General features: G+C 45.8%; 1 protein-coding gene across 1 annotated transcript in view; it reads right to left on the bottom strand.

Annotated features, from left to right (window-relative positions):
* Positions 1-14,428, bottom strand: part of CROCC2 (ciliary rootlet coiled-coil, rootletin family member 2) — a 79,202-nt gene that overhangs the window by 40,029 nt on the left and 24,745 nt on the right. Inside the window, exons 11-15 of the mRNA XM_055379988.2 lie at positions 13,980-14,162; positions 13,380-13,524; positions 12,793-12,939; positions 12,302-12,532; positions 1,630-1,823 (exon numbers count right to left, since the gene is read on the bottom strand). Coding sequence (XP_055235963.1) covers positions 1,630-1,823; positions 12,302-12,532; positions 12,793-12,939; positions 13,380-13,524; positions 13,980-14,162 — 900 coding nt within the window. The remainder of the gene's footprint in view (positions 1-1,629; positions 1,824-12,301; positions 12,533-12,792; positions 12,940-13,379; positions 13,525-13,979; positions 14,163-14,428) is intronic.

Here is a 14,428-nt window from a genome sequence, read left to right as displayed (position 1 = left end):
GGCCTGGCCCACCACGGGGTGCTCCAAGCAGGGCAGGGCTGCTTGGGGTGTGGGCTGGCGGGGACCTTGGTTCATCTTGCTGGCTGACAAGCGGGCCAGGACTCCATGAAGGGAGGGAGCAGGTCCCCACTGCTGAAGCCTTGTCAGGGCCTGAGGATCTGAGAGTGGAGCCCTTCATAAAGCAGACCCGTGGGGAGGCCTCATCAGAAGCAAGGAGCTGCAGCAGGGTTTCCCACACTTAATGGTCCTGAATGTTACCTGCGAGCTCATCAATGGCAGCATCCATGCTCTCTGGCCCCAACTGGGCCAGTCAGATAAACACACAGAGTGTGTCCGGGCAGACGTGGCTTCAGGTCAAGCCCCTCTGTCACCAGAGGCTCAATGGGCCATCAGGATACCCTGTTCAGTGGCCTGTGATGCTGGGGCCTGCAGGGCTGCCATGTGCAGGGACCTCGGGTCAGTGGCAGGGCTGAGGTAGGGGCAGCTGTCAGGGCAGCACCCAGGCTGCTGAGGGCTCTGGCTAGGGCCTGTGTTCTGGGCAGCAGACCCTGCCAGCAGGAAAGGGACCTCCACCCCGGTCCTTGGAGCCCCCAGGGCCCAGGAGGGAGCATGGGCAGGAGACCAACCCGCAGCAGCCTCCCTCAGGTTTTCCTTGCTGCGCAAGCTTTCATTAGGAGAGGAGGTTTGTCTGCAAAGCTCGAGGATCCCAGACTCCAAGGTTTCTCATGCCTCCTAGATTCTAGAATTCCAGGAGGAAATCTTTTCAACAAAAATACTTAGCAGTGCCTGAGCAGGGCCCTAAGCAGGGCCTATAAGGCACAGAAGCCATCAGCTGTTGGGTTTCCGCAGAGGCTGCAGGACCCATTCAGATCACCAGGCAACAGCCTACACACATCCTGTTCTTGCCTGCGAGTGCCCGTCCCAACTTCTGGGAGTTGCCCTGAGGGCCTTTGGGCTCACCCGCCCACACTCTCCACCTCATGTGTCCCTGGGCTGACCCTGCTTCTGGCTCCAGGGATGGGTGTGCAGCCCAAGCCTGGGATCAGGCCCTGTGACTCCCAGCTCCTAGGATTGGTACAGGGATGTCACACAGCTCAAGACGGCCCATGGCAGCCGCTCTCAGGCCTTGCAGGGAGAAGGGTGCTCTGCATCTGCTGGAAGGGGGACCCTGGGGTGGCTGCTGGCCATCTTGCCACCTCTCAGAGTGAGCCTGCCTGGGAAAAAGATCTCAGAGTCAAGCTGTGCTGAGGGAGAGAGAAGCAGGATTCTGAGGGCACTGTGGGAGTGCCTGAATCCAGCCATACCTGTAGCTGGATTCACCTTGAACTCCTCAGCTCCATGAGCAAGACATTCCACATCTGCCTTCCACTGGTCTGAGCTGTGTTTCTGCACTTGCCACCACCTCTTTCAGGAAGGTGACCCCAGCGCTTTCACTGGGTTGACCTCTTCCAGATGCCCTCCCCCAACCCAAAGGCTCTGTGCTCGCCTCCACTCACAGCCCATTTCATGTGCACACACTCCCTCCCACTCCTATGTCATGGTGCGAGTGTCCCCATACCCTGCCACACTGCAGACTCTCTGCGGGCAAGGACACGTGGGACATGCCCTGACTGGCAGGCCCTTGCATACCTGAGATCAGCTGCCTCTTCAGCTGCGAGCCGGCCCTGCCTCTCCAAGGCCTCCTGCTTGGCCAGCAGCTGGGCCCGCTCCTCAGACAGAGCATCCTTTCCTTGCAGGGCTTGCTGCAGAGTGCCCATCTGGGCCTCCTGGTCCTGCAGGCTCTGAGCCAGCTGCTCCTCCAGGGCCTGTTTCTGGCATGTGACCTAGGGGAGGTGGGGAGGGGACAGTCGGCAGAGAAAGAGAGTAAGTGGATGGGTGAGCATGGGCCTCTTGAGGGAAGAAAGGACTTCAGAAGAAGTGATTTTATGTAGAATGGCATGGAGGTGAAAGTGGAAGTGGGTGGATCTCAGAAACACATGTATGTTTTTACAATAGAGGGGCATCCACTCGGGTACCCTGAATGGATGGAGATGGTATTGAACTGGGCACTCCTAGGTAGGAGCCAACTGTCAATCTAAATGGTACCATTTGTTTGTCCTCCAGTGTCCAGGGGTCAGGAAATGCTGCATAGAAATGGCAATAGAAGGTAACAGAAAACTAGATTGCTGCAGACCAACACTTCCACCAAGAACATCATAAAAATCTAGAAAGAATATATCACAAGAATATGCAAGATACCTCAGACAGCTGAAAAGACAGCTGGGACAGAAGGAGTGAAGAAGATCTTGGAGAGAAGGGAGGCACAGAGGAATGAGCCCAGCATTTAGTGTCTCCTCTTCCTCAAGGCATTTGCTCATTTAAGAGTTTGGGCTGAAAAATTGAGATGCCAAGAAGAACTTCTAGCAGTACCATGGCCTGAGGGGGACAAAAATTAGGGTTCAGAGCCACCAAAACAGAGAGGCTCTGATAAATATCACAAGACATCAAGTTGTATTCACAGCAGGGCTTGACCCTAGTACTAGTGGTGAATCAGAAATAGACCATCCTTCATAGACACTGAAGCTCACGTGTGAATCATCCCAGTCACGGATTGGATTACAGTGACCTTCTACATTCACTGCCTGCCAGGGTCAAAAGTAAATTCTGGCCAGCTGAGGCAGCTCACGCCTATAATCCCAGCACTTTGGGAAGCCAAGGCAGGCAGATCACTTGAGGTCAGGAGTTCAAGACCAGCCTGGCAACATGGCGAAACCCCGTCTCTACTAAAAATACAAAAATTAGCCAGGCACGATGGCACACACCTGTAATCCCAGCTATTCAGGAGGCCGAGGCAGGAGAATCGCTTGAACCCAGGAGGCAGAGGTTATGGTGAGCCAAGATCATGCCACTGCACTCCAGCCTGGGTGACAGAGTGAGACCCTCTCTCAAAAACAAACAAACAAACAACAACAAGAACAAAAACCCTTTCTGGAAGAAGAATCGCATCATCAAGATCCTCAAATTATTTCTATAATTTATTATATATAAGATTGACTAATCAAGATCTGGCCTATCAGGAGACAGGACCACATGACAAAAAAACCACTAATAAGAACAGAAAATAGATATAGATCCTCCTACCCTGGTTATCTAGATATTGGAGTTATCAGACACAAACTTTAAAATAGCTGATTAATGTGTTCAAGAAGATGGATACCAAGATGTAAAGTTTAACAATAGAACTGGATACTAAATATAAAAAAGACAATTTAAAATATAATAACCAAAAGTAAAAAAAAATTAATAGACAATGGCAGATTAGACAGAATAAAAGAAAGGACTAATAACCTGGAAGAGAGACAAAGAATGTGTTCAGACTGAATCATAAAGAGATAGAAGGATGGATAGAAAATACACAAAAGAATGTTATAGACATACAGGACAAGCTAAAAATGCCCATCATGTGTGTAATTACAGCCTCAGAAGGAGATGAGAGGGCACATTTGAACAGATACAGGCCAAGAATTTTCCAAATCTAATAAAATACATCTAGCCACAGACTTAAAATGAGCTGTAACCCCCAAAAGGATAAATTAAAAGAAAATGTCACATATATACAACTTAGCAAAGTTTCTGAATACCAAAGATAAAGAAAAATGTTTTTTAAAAAACAAAGGGAAAAAGACACATAGCCGTGAAATGAACAAGACTGACATTTGCTTTCTACGCAACAATGAAGGCCAGAAGACGATGGAATGACTTCATTAAATTTCTGAAAGAGAATAATGGCTATTTTAGTATTCTATACCCAGTGAAAACATTCTGCAAAAGTAAAAACCAGGACTTTCTGCTTCTGATAATGGTGAGGTGGGTTGTTGAAGACCAACCCTCCCATCTAAAGCAACTAGAAAAGCAATACAACGTACAATCCAATAATCTGTTTAAAAGCATTAGAGAGATACTAAGGCAGTCAGGTCCCAGGTGTTCAGGCTACAGAGAGAAATATATTAAAGTGAGTATGAAATTCTATGAATACAACAGATTTCCCCTTTGAGGTATCTGCCAAGTCCTAAGTGACAGGGGGTGTACAGCCTCAGTATCCAAGAATAAAGCTTTAGGCCGGGCTTGATGGTTTATGCCTGTAATCCCAGCACTTAGGGAGGCCGAGGTGGGCAGATCACCTGAGCTCGGGAGTTCGAGACCAGCCCGGACAACATGGCGAAGCCCCATCTCTACTAAAAATACAAAAATTAGCCGGGCATGTGCCTGTAATCCCAGCTACTCAGGAGGCTGAGGCAGGAGAATTGCTTGAACCCAGGAGGCGGAGGTTGCAGTGAGCCGAGATCACCCCATTGCACTCCATCCTGGGCGACAGAGCAAGAGTCTGCTTAAAAATTAAAAAAAAAAAAAAAAGCTTTAGCTAAAAGACTGGGAACATGGCCTAAGATTTCAGCAGGCTTATGAGATTGAAGAGATATAACTTAGAGTTCAGATATACCAAAGCAGCCAGGGAACGAAAAGAAGAGCGGATATCAGAGAGTGAGGAAATGCCTTGAGGTAAGCCTGAGATTGTATATTGCGATTTTTAAAAATGGTACTGCTGGCTGAGTGCAAAATCCCAGCACTTTGGGAGGCTGAGGCAGGTGGATCACTTGAACCCAGGAGTTTGAGACCAGCCTGGGCAACATGGCAAAACCCCATTTCTACAAAAAACACAAAAATTAGCTGGGCATGGTCATGTGTGCCTGTAGTCCCAGCTACTCGGGAGGCTGATGTGGGAGGATCGCTTGAGCCCAGAAGGTAGAGGCTGCAGTGAACCATGGTCATGCCACTGCACTCCAGCCTGGGCAACAAAGACCCTGTCTCAGAAAATAAAATAAATGGTACTGCTTTGAAAAAGTATGTATTTTTTATAATTCAGAAGTAGTAAAGGACCAGAAGACTAAGAATCTGAACAAAAGAATAGCAGCTGACAGTCTGAGAAGTCAGATAGGACTTTTGAAAGTCCTATCTGAAATAAAGATAATAAAAAAAAAAAGACAATAAATAAAAAGAAAATAAAACCTGGAGTTTAGGGCTAACTAAAGAGTAGGAACCCTGGTAAACACCTGAGATTTCCAATTAGGAACATAGGAGAGTTATATTATACCCTGGGATAAGCCAGAAATAGATGACTCCTCACAAAAGACTGAAGTACAGTTAGAAAGCAGCTAAATCCTGGACTGGATAAAGGCAATTTATCCCTATTCTGATTTCCCAAAGTCAAAAGCAAATTCCCTCTAGAAGAAGCTTATATCATTCAAAGCCTTAAATTATCTCTATGAATTATATCTACAAAAACACAAAGTCTGTCATTCAATCAAAAATTATTAAGCATAATAAAAAAAGAAAACAAAAAATATTAAGCATACTAGGAGACAAGGCCAAACTACTGAAAATAAATAAATAAAAGACAATAGAAATAGCTCATTAGGGGATCCAGATGTTAGAGTTATCAGACAAAGACCCAAAAAGTATTGTAATTAATGTTTAAAAACATACTCAAGAAGGAAAAGAATGTTACCAAATAACTGAAATGTTTGTGAAGAGATGACTGAGTGTGTGTGTGTGAATGGTTAAAAATAATCATTTAAAAGTAAAAAGTATTAATAAAGTAATGTACGGTTTATAACAACATACACAGAAATAAAATATAGAACAACAAGAGCAAAAAGGATGGAAGAGATGTCTTAGTAAATTTGTGCTGCTATAACAAAGTACCTGAGACTAGGTAATTTATAAAGAACAGAAATTTATTAATTTATCTTCTCACAGTTCTAGAGACTGGGAAGTCCAAAATCAAGGTGCTGGCAGGTTCAGCTGTCTATCAAGGACTACTCTCTGCTTCCAAGGCTGTGCCTTGATGCTGCATTTTCCGGATGAGAAGAATGCTGCATCTTCACATGGTGGAAGGCATAAGGGAAAGTGAGACACAAATGATGCAGCAAGCCCGTTTCATAAAGGCTTTAATCTCGCTGATGAGGGTGGAACCCTTATGGCCTAAATCACCTCTTAAAGGTCCCATCTCTTAATACTATCACAATTAGTAAGTTTCAACACCTACATTTTGGAGGGGACACATTCGAAACATAGCAAGGGATAAATGGAATATATTGCTGGAAGGGTCTTACATTGTTTGTGAAGTAATATAATATTTGGATGTAGACTGTGCATATCATAATTTTAGGGTAATCACTAAAACTAACAAAAAGAAACACAGTTTTATTCTTCTACATGTGGCTTGACAATTATCCCAGCACCATTTGTTGAATAGAGTGTCCTTTCCTTACTTTATGTTTTTGATTGTTTTGTCGAACATCAGTTGACTGTAAGTATTTGGGTTTATTTCTGGGTTCTCTATTCTGTTTCATTGGTCTATGTGCCTATTTTTATACCAGTACCATGCTGTTTTGGTAACTGTTACCTTATAGTATAGTTTGAAGTTGGGTAATGTGATGCCTCCAGATTTGCTTTTTGCATATTCTTGCTTTGGCTCTATGGGTTCTTTTTTGGTTCCATATGAAATTTAGGATTTTTTTCTAGTTCTGTGAAGAATGTTGATGATATTTTGATGGGAATTGCATTGAATTTGTGTATTGATTTTGGCAGTATGGCCATTTCCACAATATTGATTCTACCCGTCCATAAGCATAGGATGTGTTTCCATTTGTTTGTGTCGTCTATGATTTCTTTCAGCAGTGTTTTGTAGTTTTCCTTGTAGAAGTCTTTCACATCCTTGGTTAGGCATATTCCTAAGTATTTTTTTTTTGCATCTATTGTGAAAGGGGTTGAATTCTTGATTTGATTCTCAGCTTAGTCCCTGTTGGTGTACAGCAGAGCTACTGATTTGGGTACACTAATTTTGTATCCCGAAACTTTGCTGAATTCATTTACCAGATCTAGGAGCTTTTGGGAGGAGTCTTTAGGGTTTTTTAGGTATATGATTATATCATCGGAAAACAGTGAGAGTTTGACTTCCTCTTTACTGATTTGGATGCCTTTTATTTCTTTCTCTTGTCTGATTGCTCCGGCTAAGAATTCCAGTTCTGTGTTGAATAGAAGTGGTGAGAGTGGGCATCCTTGTCTTGTTCCAGTTCTCAGGGTGAATGCTTTCAACTTTTCCCCATTCACTGTAATGTTGGCTATGGGTTTGTCATAGATGGCTTTTATTACCTTAAGGTATGTCCCTTCAATGCCGACTTTCCTGAGGGTTTAATCATAAAGGGATGCTGGATTTTGTCAAACGCTTTTTCTGCGTCTATTGAGATGATCATGTGATTTTTGTTTTTAATTCTGTTTATGTGGTATATCATATTTATTGACTTATGTATGTTAAACCATCCCTGCATCCCTGGTATGAAACCCACTTGATCATGGTGACACACACTTTAAATAAGCAGACATAGACAAGTTGAAGGTAAATATATGAAAAGGATATACCACGGAAACACTAAGCATAAGAAAATGGAAGTGGCTATATCAGTATCAAAAAAGTAGATATCAAAAAAGAGTATTGCTAGAGATAAGAGGAGATGTTTTATAATGATAAAATACCAATTCCTCATGAAGAAATAAAATACTAAATATATATACACCTAATAATAGAAATTCAAAACACATGAAGCAAAAATTGGCTGTGGAAGAAACTAAGGGGAGATCTAGGGGAAGAAACAGACAATTCCATTATCACAGATAGAGATTGTAATGCCCTTCTGTCACTAACTGATGCAGCAAGTAGACAAAAACAACCAATCAAAGAAATAAATCAACACACAAAAAAACCCCAGTAAGGACTTAGAAGATTTAAACAGCACTACTAAGCAACTTGATTTAATTTATATTTATAGAACAATGCACTCAGCAATAGCATAATACACATTCTTTTGATATGTTCAAGATGGACAACAGACCGGGACATAATACATTCAAATCCATTCAAATAATACGGAGTATGTCCTCCGATCGTGATGGAATTATGTTAGAAATTGATAACAATCAGACATTTAGAAAACCCTATTTGGAAGTTAGGCCATATATGTCCAAATAATCCACGGGGCAAAGAATAAATCACATGGGGAAAGAGAAAATAGTTTGAATTGACTAATAGTAAAAACACAACATGCAAAATTATTAGGCTGCAGATGAAGAAACAGACATAAAAACAAATAAGAAATTGTAATAGATTATATATCTGTTAAAGAAATTGAATTCATTATCAAATGCTTTCTCACAAAGAAAACGCCAGACTCACATTATTTCACTAGTGAATTCTGCCAAACATTTAAGAAATAAGTAATACCAATTTTACACACACACCTTCAGGAAACAGAGGAAGAGAGACTACTTTCCAGTGTATTTTAGGAGGCCAGCACAACTCTGATTCTAAATCTGATGATTCCAAGGAAAGAAAATTACAGAAATATGACTCACAAATATAGATGCAAAAATCTTTAACAAAATATTTATAAGTTGAATAAAAAATATATAAAATGGATACTAACTCATGACAAAGTAGGGCTTATTATGTATGCAAGTTTAACATCTAAAAAATTAATCAATGTAATTCACTACATTAACAACATGAGGAGAACAATGATGTGATCATCTTAATAGTTCCAGAAAAAGAATTTAGCAGAATCCAGTACCCATTTACAATTTTTTAAAAATGTCAGCATACTAGGAATGAAGGGAACTTCCTTACTCTGATAAAGGGCATCTATGAAAAGCCTACAGATAACATCATATTTAATGGTGAAACATCAAATTATTTCCCCATGATTGCCTTGGGTGGAAGTATGGCCACTCTCACCACTTATATTCAACTTTGTTCTGCAGGTCTTAGTGCAATAAGATAAGAAGAAGAAATAAAAGGTATTCAGATCAGAAAAAAAGTAAAACTATTGTTACAGATGAATAATTATATAAACATACAACCTTAGTACTTACAAGTGAATTTGTCAAGGTCACATGACTCAAAATAAACATATGAAATTGTATTTCATATGAAATTATATTTCTATAATAATGAACAATAAGAAAATGACATTAAAACCATAATATAATTCATGATATAAAAATCTAGAATTAACCTAATCAAAGATGTGCAAGAAAACTCTACATTGAAAACTACAAACACGGCTGAGAGAAAGAAAGTAAAGACATGGAGAGATATACCATATTCATGGATGTAATATTCAGTATATTTAAGATGTCCATTTCCTCAAGTTGATCTATAAATTCTAAACAATTTTAATCAAACTCCTAGCAGGCTATTTTGCAGGGGAGGGAGGAAGAAATTGACAAGATGATTCTACAATGTATATGCATATGCAAAGGATTTAGAACAGCCAAAACGATCTTGAAAAAGAACAAGGTGGATGTGTGTACACTACTCAATTTCAAGACTTACTAAAAAGCTATCATAATCAAGACAGTGTGGTTTTGGTGAAAGAATGAATAGATTGACTTGCACAGATCAACAAATCCCACATATATGATCCGTTTATTTTCAACAAGTTGCCAAATTTAATCAAAGACCAAAGGAGAGACTTGAAAACAATGGTGCTGGAAAAACTGGGTATTAGTATGAAGAATAATGGACCTTAATTCTTACCTCATACCATACACATGTGGTCTTCACGCGTTAGTGTGCAGCAGGATCCCAAGGAGGGCTAATTAGAATCCAGATTTCTGGGCCCCGCCCACAGAGTTTCTGATTCAGTAAGTCTTGTGTGAGGCATGAGCATTTGCGTTTTTAACAAGTCCCCAGGTGTATTAGTCTGTTCTCACCCTGCCGTAAAGAACTACCTGAGACTGGGTAATTTATGAAGAAAAGAGATTTAATAGACTCACAGTTCACAGGCTTAATAGAAAGCATGACTGGGAGACCTCAGGAAACTTACAATCATGGCGGAAGGTGAAGGGAGAAGCAAGCACCTTCTTCACATGGCGGCAGGAGAGAGGGAGTGAAGGGAGAAGTGCCACACACTTTTAAACCATCAGATCTTGTGTGAACTCACTAAACATCAAGAGAACAGCAAGGGAGAAATCTGGCCCCATGAACAAATCACCTCCCACCAGGCCCCTCCTCCAATTTGACATGAGATTTAGGTGGGGAGACAGATTCAAACCATATCATCTGGTGATGTTTATGCTGCTAGTCTAGGAAGCACACGTGGAGAACCCCTGCTGTCCATAAAAATAAACTTGAAATGGATCATAGATCCAAATGTGAAAGCCAGATGAAAATGTAGGAGGATATCTTCTTGTCCTTGGGGTAGGCAAAAATTTTTCAGACAGAACCTAGAAAATACTAACTGTAAAACTAAAAAAAGAAATGGATAAATTGGAGTTTGCCAAAGTTAAAATTTTATGTCCATCCATAAAAAATATCATTGAGAAAATGTACAGGCAGCCACAACCTTGGGGAAAATAGTCACAGGACATGTATCTGACAAGGTACTTGTATCCATGATATATAAATTCCTGTATATTCATAACCAAAATGCAAAACCCCAGTTTAAAAAATGGGAAAAAGATTTGAACAATTGATAACATAAAGCATACGAATATCCAATACGTGCATGAAAATGTGTTCAATATCTTCAGTTATGAGGGAAATGCAAATGAAATCCTCAGTGATGTATCACTTCACACATACAGAATAGCTAAAAAAACAAAAAACAAAACCCCAAAAAACAGACAATACCAAATGTCGAGAAGGCAGAGGAGCAACTGGAACTCTTCTACACTGCTGGCTGCAGCAAAGTGATTGAACCACTTTTGGAAAGCTGCCTGCTTTTTCTGCTTGGTTGTTCCCAATAAAAGTTCAACACACACCTCTACAGCGAGTGCACAGTTTTGGTCCTAAGTATTTAGTTAGGAAAAATAAAAATATATGTATGCGACTTGTACAAGAAGGTTTATAGCAGCCTTGTGCATCACAGTCCCAAATCAGTCGCCTCCCAGCAGGCCCCTCCTCCAATTTGACATGAGATTTGGGTGGGGACACAAATCTAAACCATATCACCAAGTGTGTGTCACACAATGCAACATAAGTGCAGGGCCAAGGCAGTAGAAGGGAGTCACATCGCTTACATAATGGACCTAGACATAAGCCACAATGCTTTTTGTAGGCAGGGTTCAGGCAGAGAATTCACATCATCTGGGCGCTGGTCCCAGTGATATGTAAAAGTGCCCTTTGTAGGCAGGGCCAAGGAAGGAGCTTGTAGGCAGGACCAGTATTGGAAACATTGTTGCTGGACAATCCAAATGTCCAGCAACAGGTGGATGAGTAAGCAAATGTGGTTTACTCATCCCAAGGAATATAACTATGCAGTTAGAAAGAAAGGGCTTAGTGATACACTGAACAACATGTATGGATCTCCAAGACATGATGCTGAGAGAGAGAAGCTGGACACAAAAGCGTCCATACCGCATGGCTCCATTTATAAGGAATTCGGAAACAGGTGCACCCAGTCCGTGGTGCTGCATATCAGAGCAGAGGTCACCTGGGTGGGAGCCGGGGCTTTGGGCAATGGCTGAAGGCACGTGGGGGAACCTGCTGGGCTGACAAAAATGTTCTATGTCTTGATCCTGGTGGCGGCTACCTGGCTTTGTACAATTGTCAAAATTCATTGACACTGTACACTGACTTATTAAATGTCAATAGAAAAAGAGGAAAAAGGTGACCCCAGAAAAGGACAAGGCAGAATCTGAAAACGGAAGGAGGGTTGAGCTGTCCTGAATGTGACGGGGGCTGCGGAATCTGAGCCACAGGGGCCTGAAACTCAGCATGGACAGGGTTTCCGCACGGATAAACGAGGCAGGATTGGAAAAAACCAAGACTGTTTTTTTCTCCAGTGAGTTGAGCTTCCTCAACAAAAGATGGGGAAATTGGGAATAAATGAGTGAGGCACCAGTGAATGTGCAGTCACAGAGTTCAGCTGTGTGGATGTGGACCAGGCAGAAACAAGGCAGAGGAGGAAACAGCAAAGCTCTCTAAGAGCCCAGTGTGCAGAAGTCACTGGCCTGAGGCCCGGGCTCCCCTGCCAAGTGGCGGGATGGATATGGAGGCCAGGCCTGATGGGAATCTTCTTCTCTGCATACCCTCCCCCTGCCCCCACCCCCACGGGGAGGCCAGCACTGGGCCTGATCCGTTACCAAGACAGAAAGAGCTGATGTGGGCATCCTGAGCCTGCCTGACTCCCAGAAGTACCTTAGGCAAGACCTGCGACCCAGCCGCATCCCAGACAGCGGCAGCCTGCCCTGCAGACGTCCTCACCTGGCCCACCTGCTCCTGGAGCTGGGCCTTCTCTCGCCCCAGCAGGGCTGCCTGCCCTTCCAGCTGCTCCTGCTGCTGCTCCAGGCGTCCGCAGGCCTGCTGCAGCCCCCTGCGCTCTGCCCGCTCCAGCGCCAGCTGCTGTTCCGCCTCTGCCAGCTGCTCCCCGGCCCGGGCCTGTTCCCGCTCCAGAGTCTTCCGCTGTTCCCGCAGCTGGTCCCGCTCCTGCTCCAGCTGCCACCAGGTGTCGGGGGCTCTGCATCCACTCCCCCCACCCTTGGTCCCTGCAGGTCAGCATCCCCGAGGCCTGCCCTGGGGCACTCTCTTCCCTCCCTCAGACCTGGCCAGAGCTAGTCAGGCTCCCTTGTCCCCAAAACCTCAAACCAGGAGAGGAAGTGATCTAGGAGGATGGAAGGAAGGCCTAGGGCTGGGAGACCCACAGCCACCTGGGAAACAGGTTCCAGCAACACCCGCCCCACTGGCCCTTGTCTCACCTGGAGAGCCAGGTGGTTCAGGGCACTTTTGTCCTGAGCCAACCCCTCCATCAAGGCGGCCATTGCGGCCAGGGAGTCCCTTTGCTCCACTCCCTCCGACTTCAGCCTCCTCACAAGAAGCTCCAGGTCCGCATTGCTGCACTCGGCCTGGGGCAGGGAGGGGGATGCCAGGGAGGGAGCTTCAGCTTCCAGGGCAGGGCTGTTGCCGCTGGGAAAGGAGTGAGCCCTGAGCCACGGAGGTGTGCAAGCCAGAGCTCTTGGGCGGACATGGTGGGAAGGTCGCCACAGTGGGGAGGTCTCAGGGCCAGTGGTGGCTCCAGGCACTAAGGCTCCAGCCAGAGGAGGTGGCTGGTGGTCCAGGAAGAGGCCACAAAGAAGCAGGCGTGGCCAGCAGGGTTGAGAGCAGCTGGGCCAGGCTGGTGCCTACTGGTTCGGGACGGGAGAGAACTTTGGTGACTTTGGGATCTCTGGTGATGGGCTGAGGGGCCCGGCAGGCAGGAGAGAGGGAGTGGGAGGCCAGGTCAGTGAGGCCAGGGTGGGTGGGGGCAGACGGGAGAGGGGGCGGGGTTGGGGGGAGCAGAGTGTACCCGCGCCAGGGCGCTGCGCAGTCCCTCCCTCTCACTCTTCACGACATCCCGCTGCAGCTGCGCTGTGCTCAGTGCCTCCCGGGCCGATGCCAGCTCCTCTCTGAGCCCGGAGACCTTCTCCTCCAGCTGCTGCAGGCGGCCTTGACTGAGGCCCCAGACCAGAGGGCAGGAGGTCGCTCAGGGTGAGCAGTGGCTGCCCCATGGGATTTCAGGCGGGCGACCGCCTGCAACTCCTTCCAAGCCCAGGGAGGCCCAGGAGGAGCATGGAGTCCCTGGAGGACCAGGAAGGCAGGGAGCCCTTCGCTTCCAGGCTTCATTTCCGGGGCAGGGGAGGCACAAGTGCCTCCGGAGGGACGGGAGGGGTGGTGGGTGTGCATCCAGGTGGGGCACTGGGCCAGAGGAAGTGAGGGTTGGTCTGGAGGATGGTGCAGCCTGGGGAGAAGCCTGGAGAGCCCCCACCCCTGCCCTGTTAGGGCCACCACACCCTGAGATGAGACAGGTGAAGAAGCAGACCCGTGGCCCAAGGCCAAGTGGCTGATGGTGGCAGAGTGGGGTCTCTTCTGTGGGAGGGGCCCTGCCCATCCAGCCACGGCCACGCACCTGGTCTCCAGTGCCCTGCAGCTCCGCTCCCTCCGCAGAGCCAGCTCCTCCCTCCGCTCTGCCTGCAGCAGGAGGCTTCTCTGCAGCTCTGCGGCCTCGGCCTCCAGCCCCTGCTTCTCCGCATTTGCAACATCTGCCTTCCCTTTCAGCTCCTCCACCACCATCTCCAGAGCAGCCTTCTCCCTGGGGATGGTGGGGGCAGAGTTGGGGCGGCCCTGGACACATTCAAGGTGCACCGCGTGCCTTGGTGGGCATTGGGGGCTGGGTGGATGCCAGCCCCTGAGACTGCATGGGCAGAGGGAGCCCGAGAAGCAGACAGGGTCTCACTGGCGGGTGTGTCCCACCCTGGCCCACGCTCAACCGGTGCTCACACAACTCTGCTAGAAGGAAAGGACCCCTCCCCGGCTGGCAACCCTCCAGCTCTAGAGGTGCTTGTCCTGACAGCAGCC

This window comes from Gorilla gorilla, chromosome 11 (assembly GCF_029281585.2).
Source record: "Gorilla gorilla gorilla isolate KB3781 chromosome 11, NHGRI_mGorGor1-v2.1_pri, whole genome shotgun sequence".
Taxonomy (NCBI): Eukaryota; Metazoa; Chordata; class Mammalia; order Primates; family Hominidae; genus Gorilla; species Gorilla gorilla.
The sequence above is the reverse complement of the archived record's forward strand: the minus strand, read 5'-3'. Positions and strand labels throughout refer to the sequence as shown.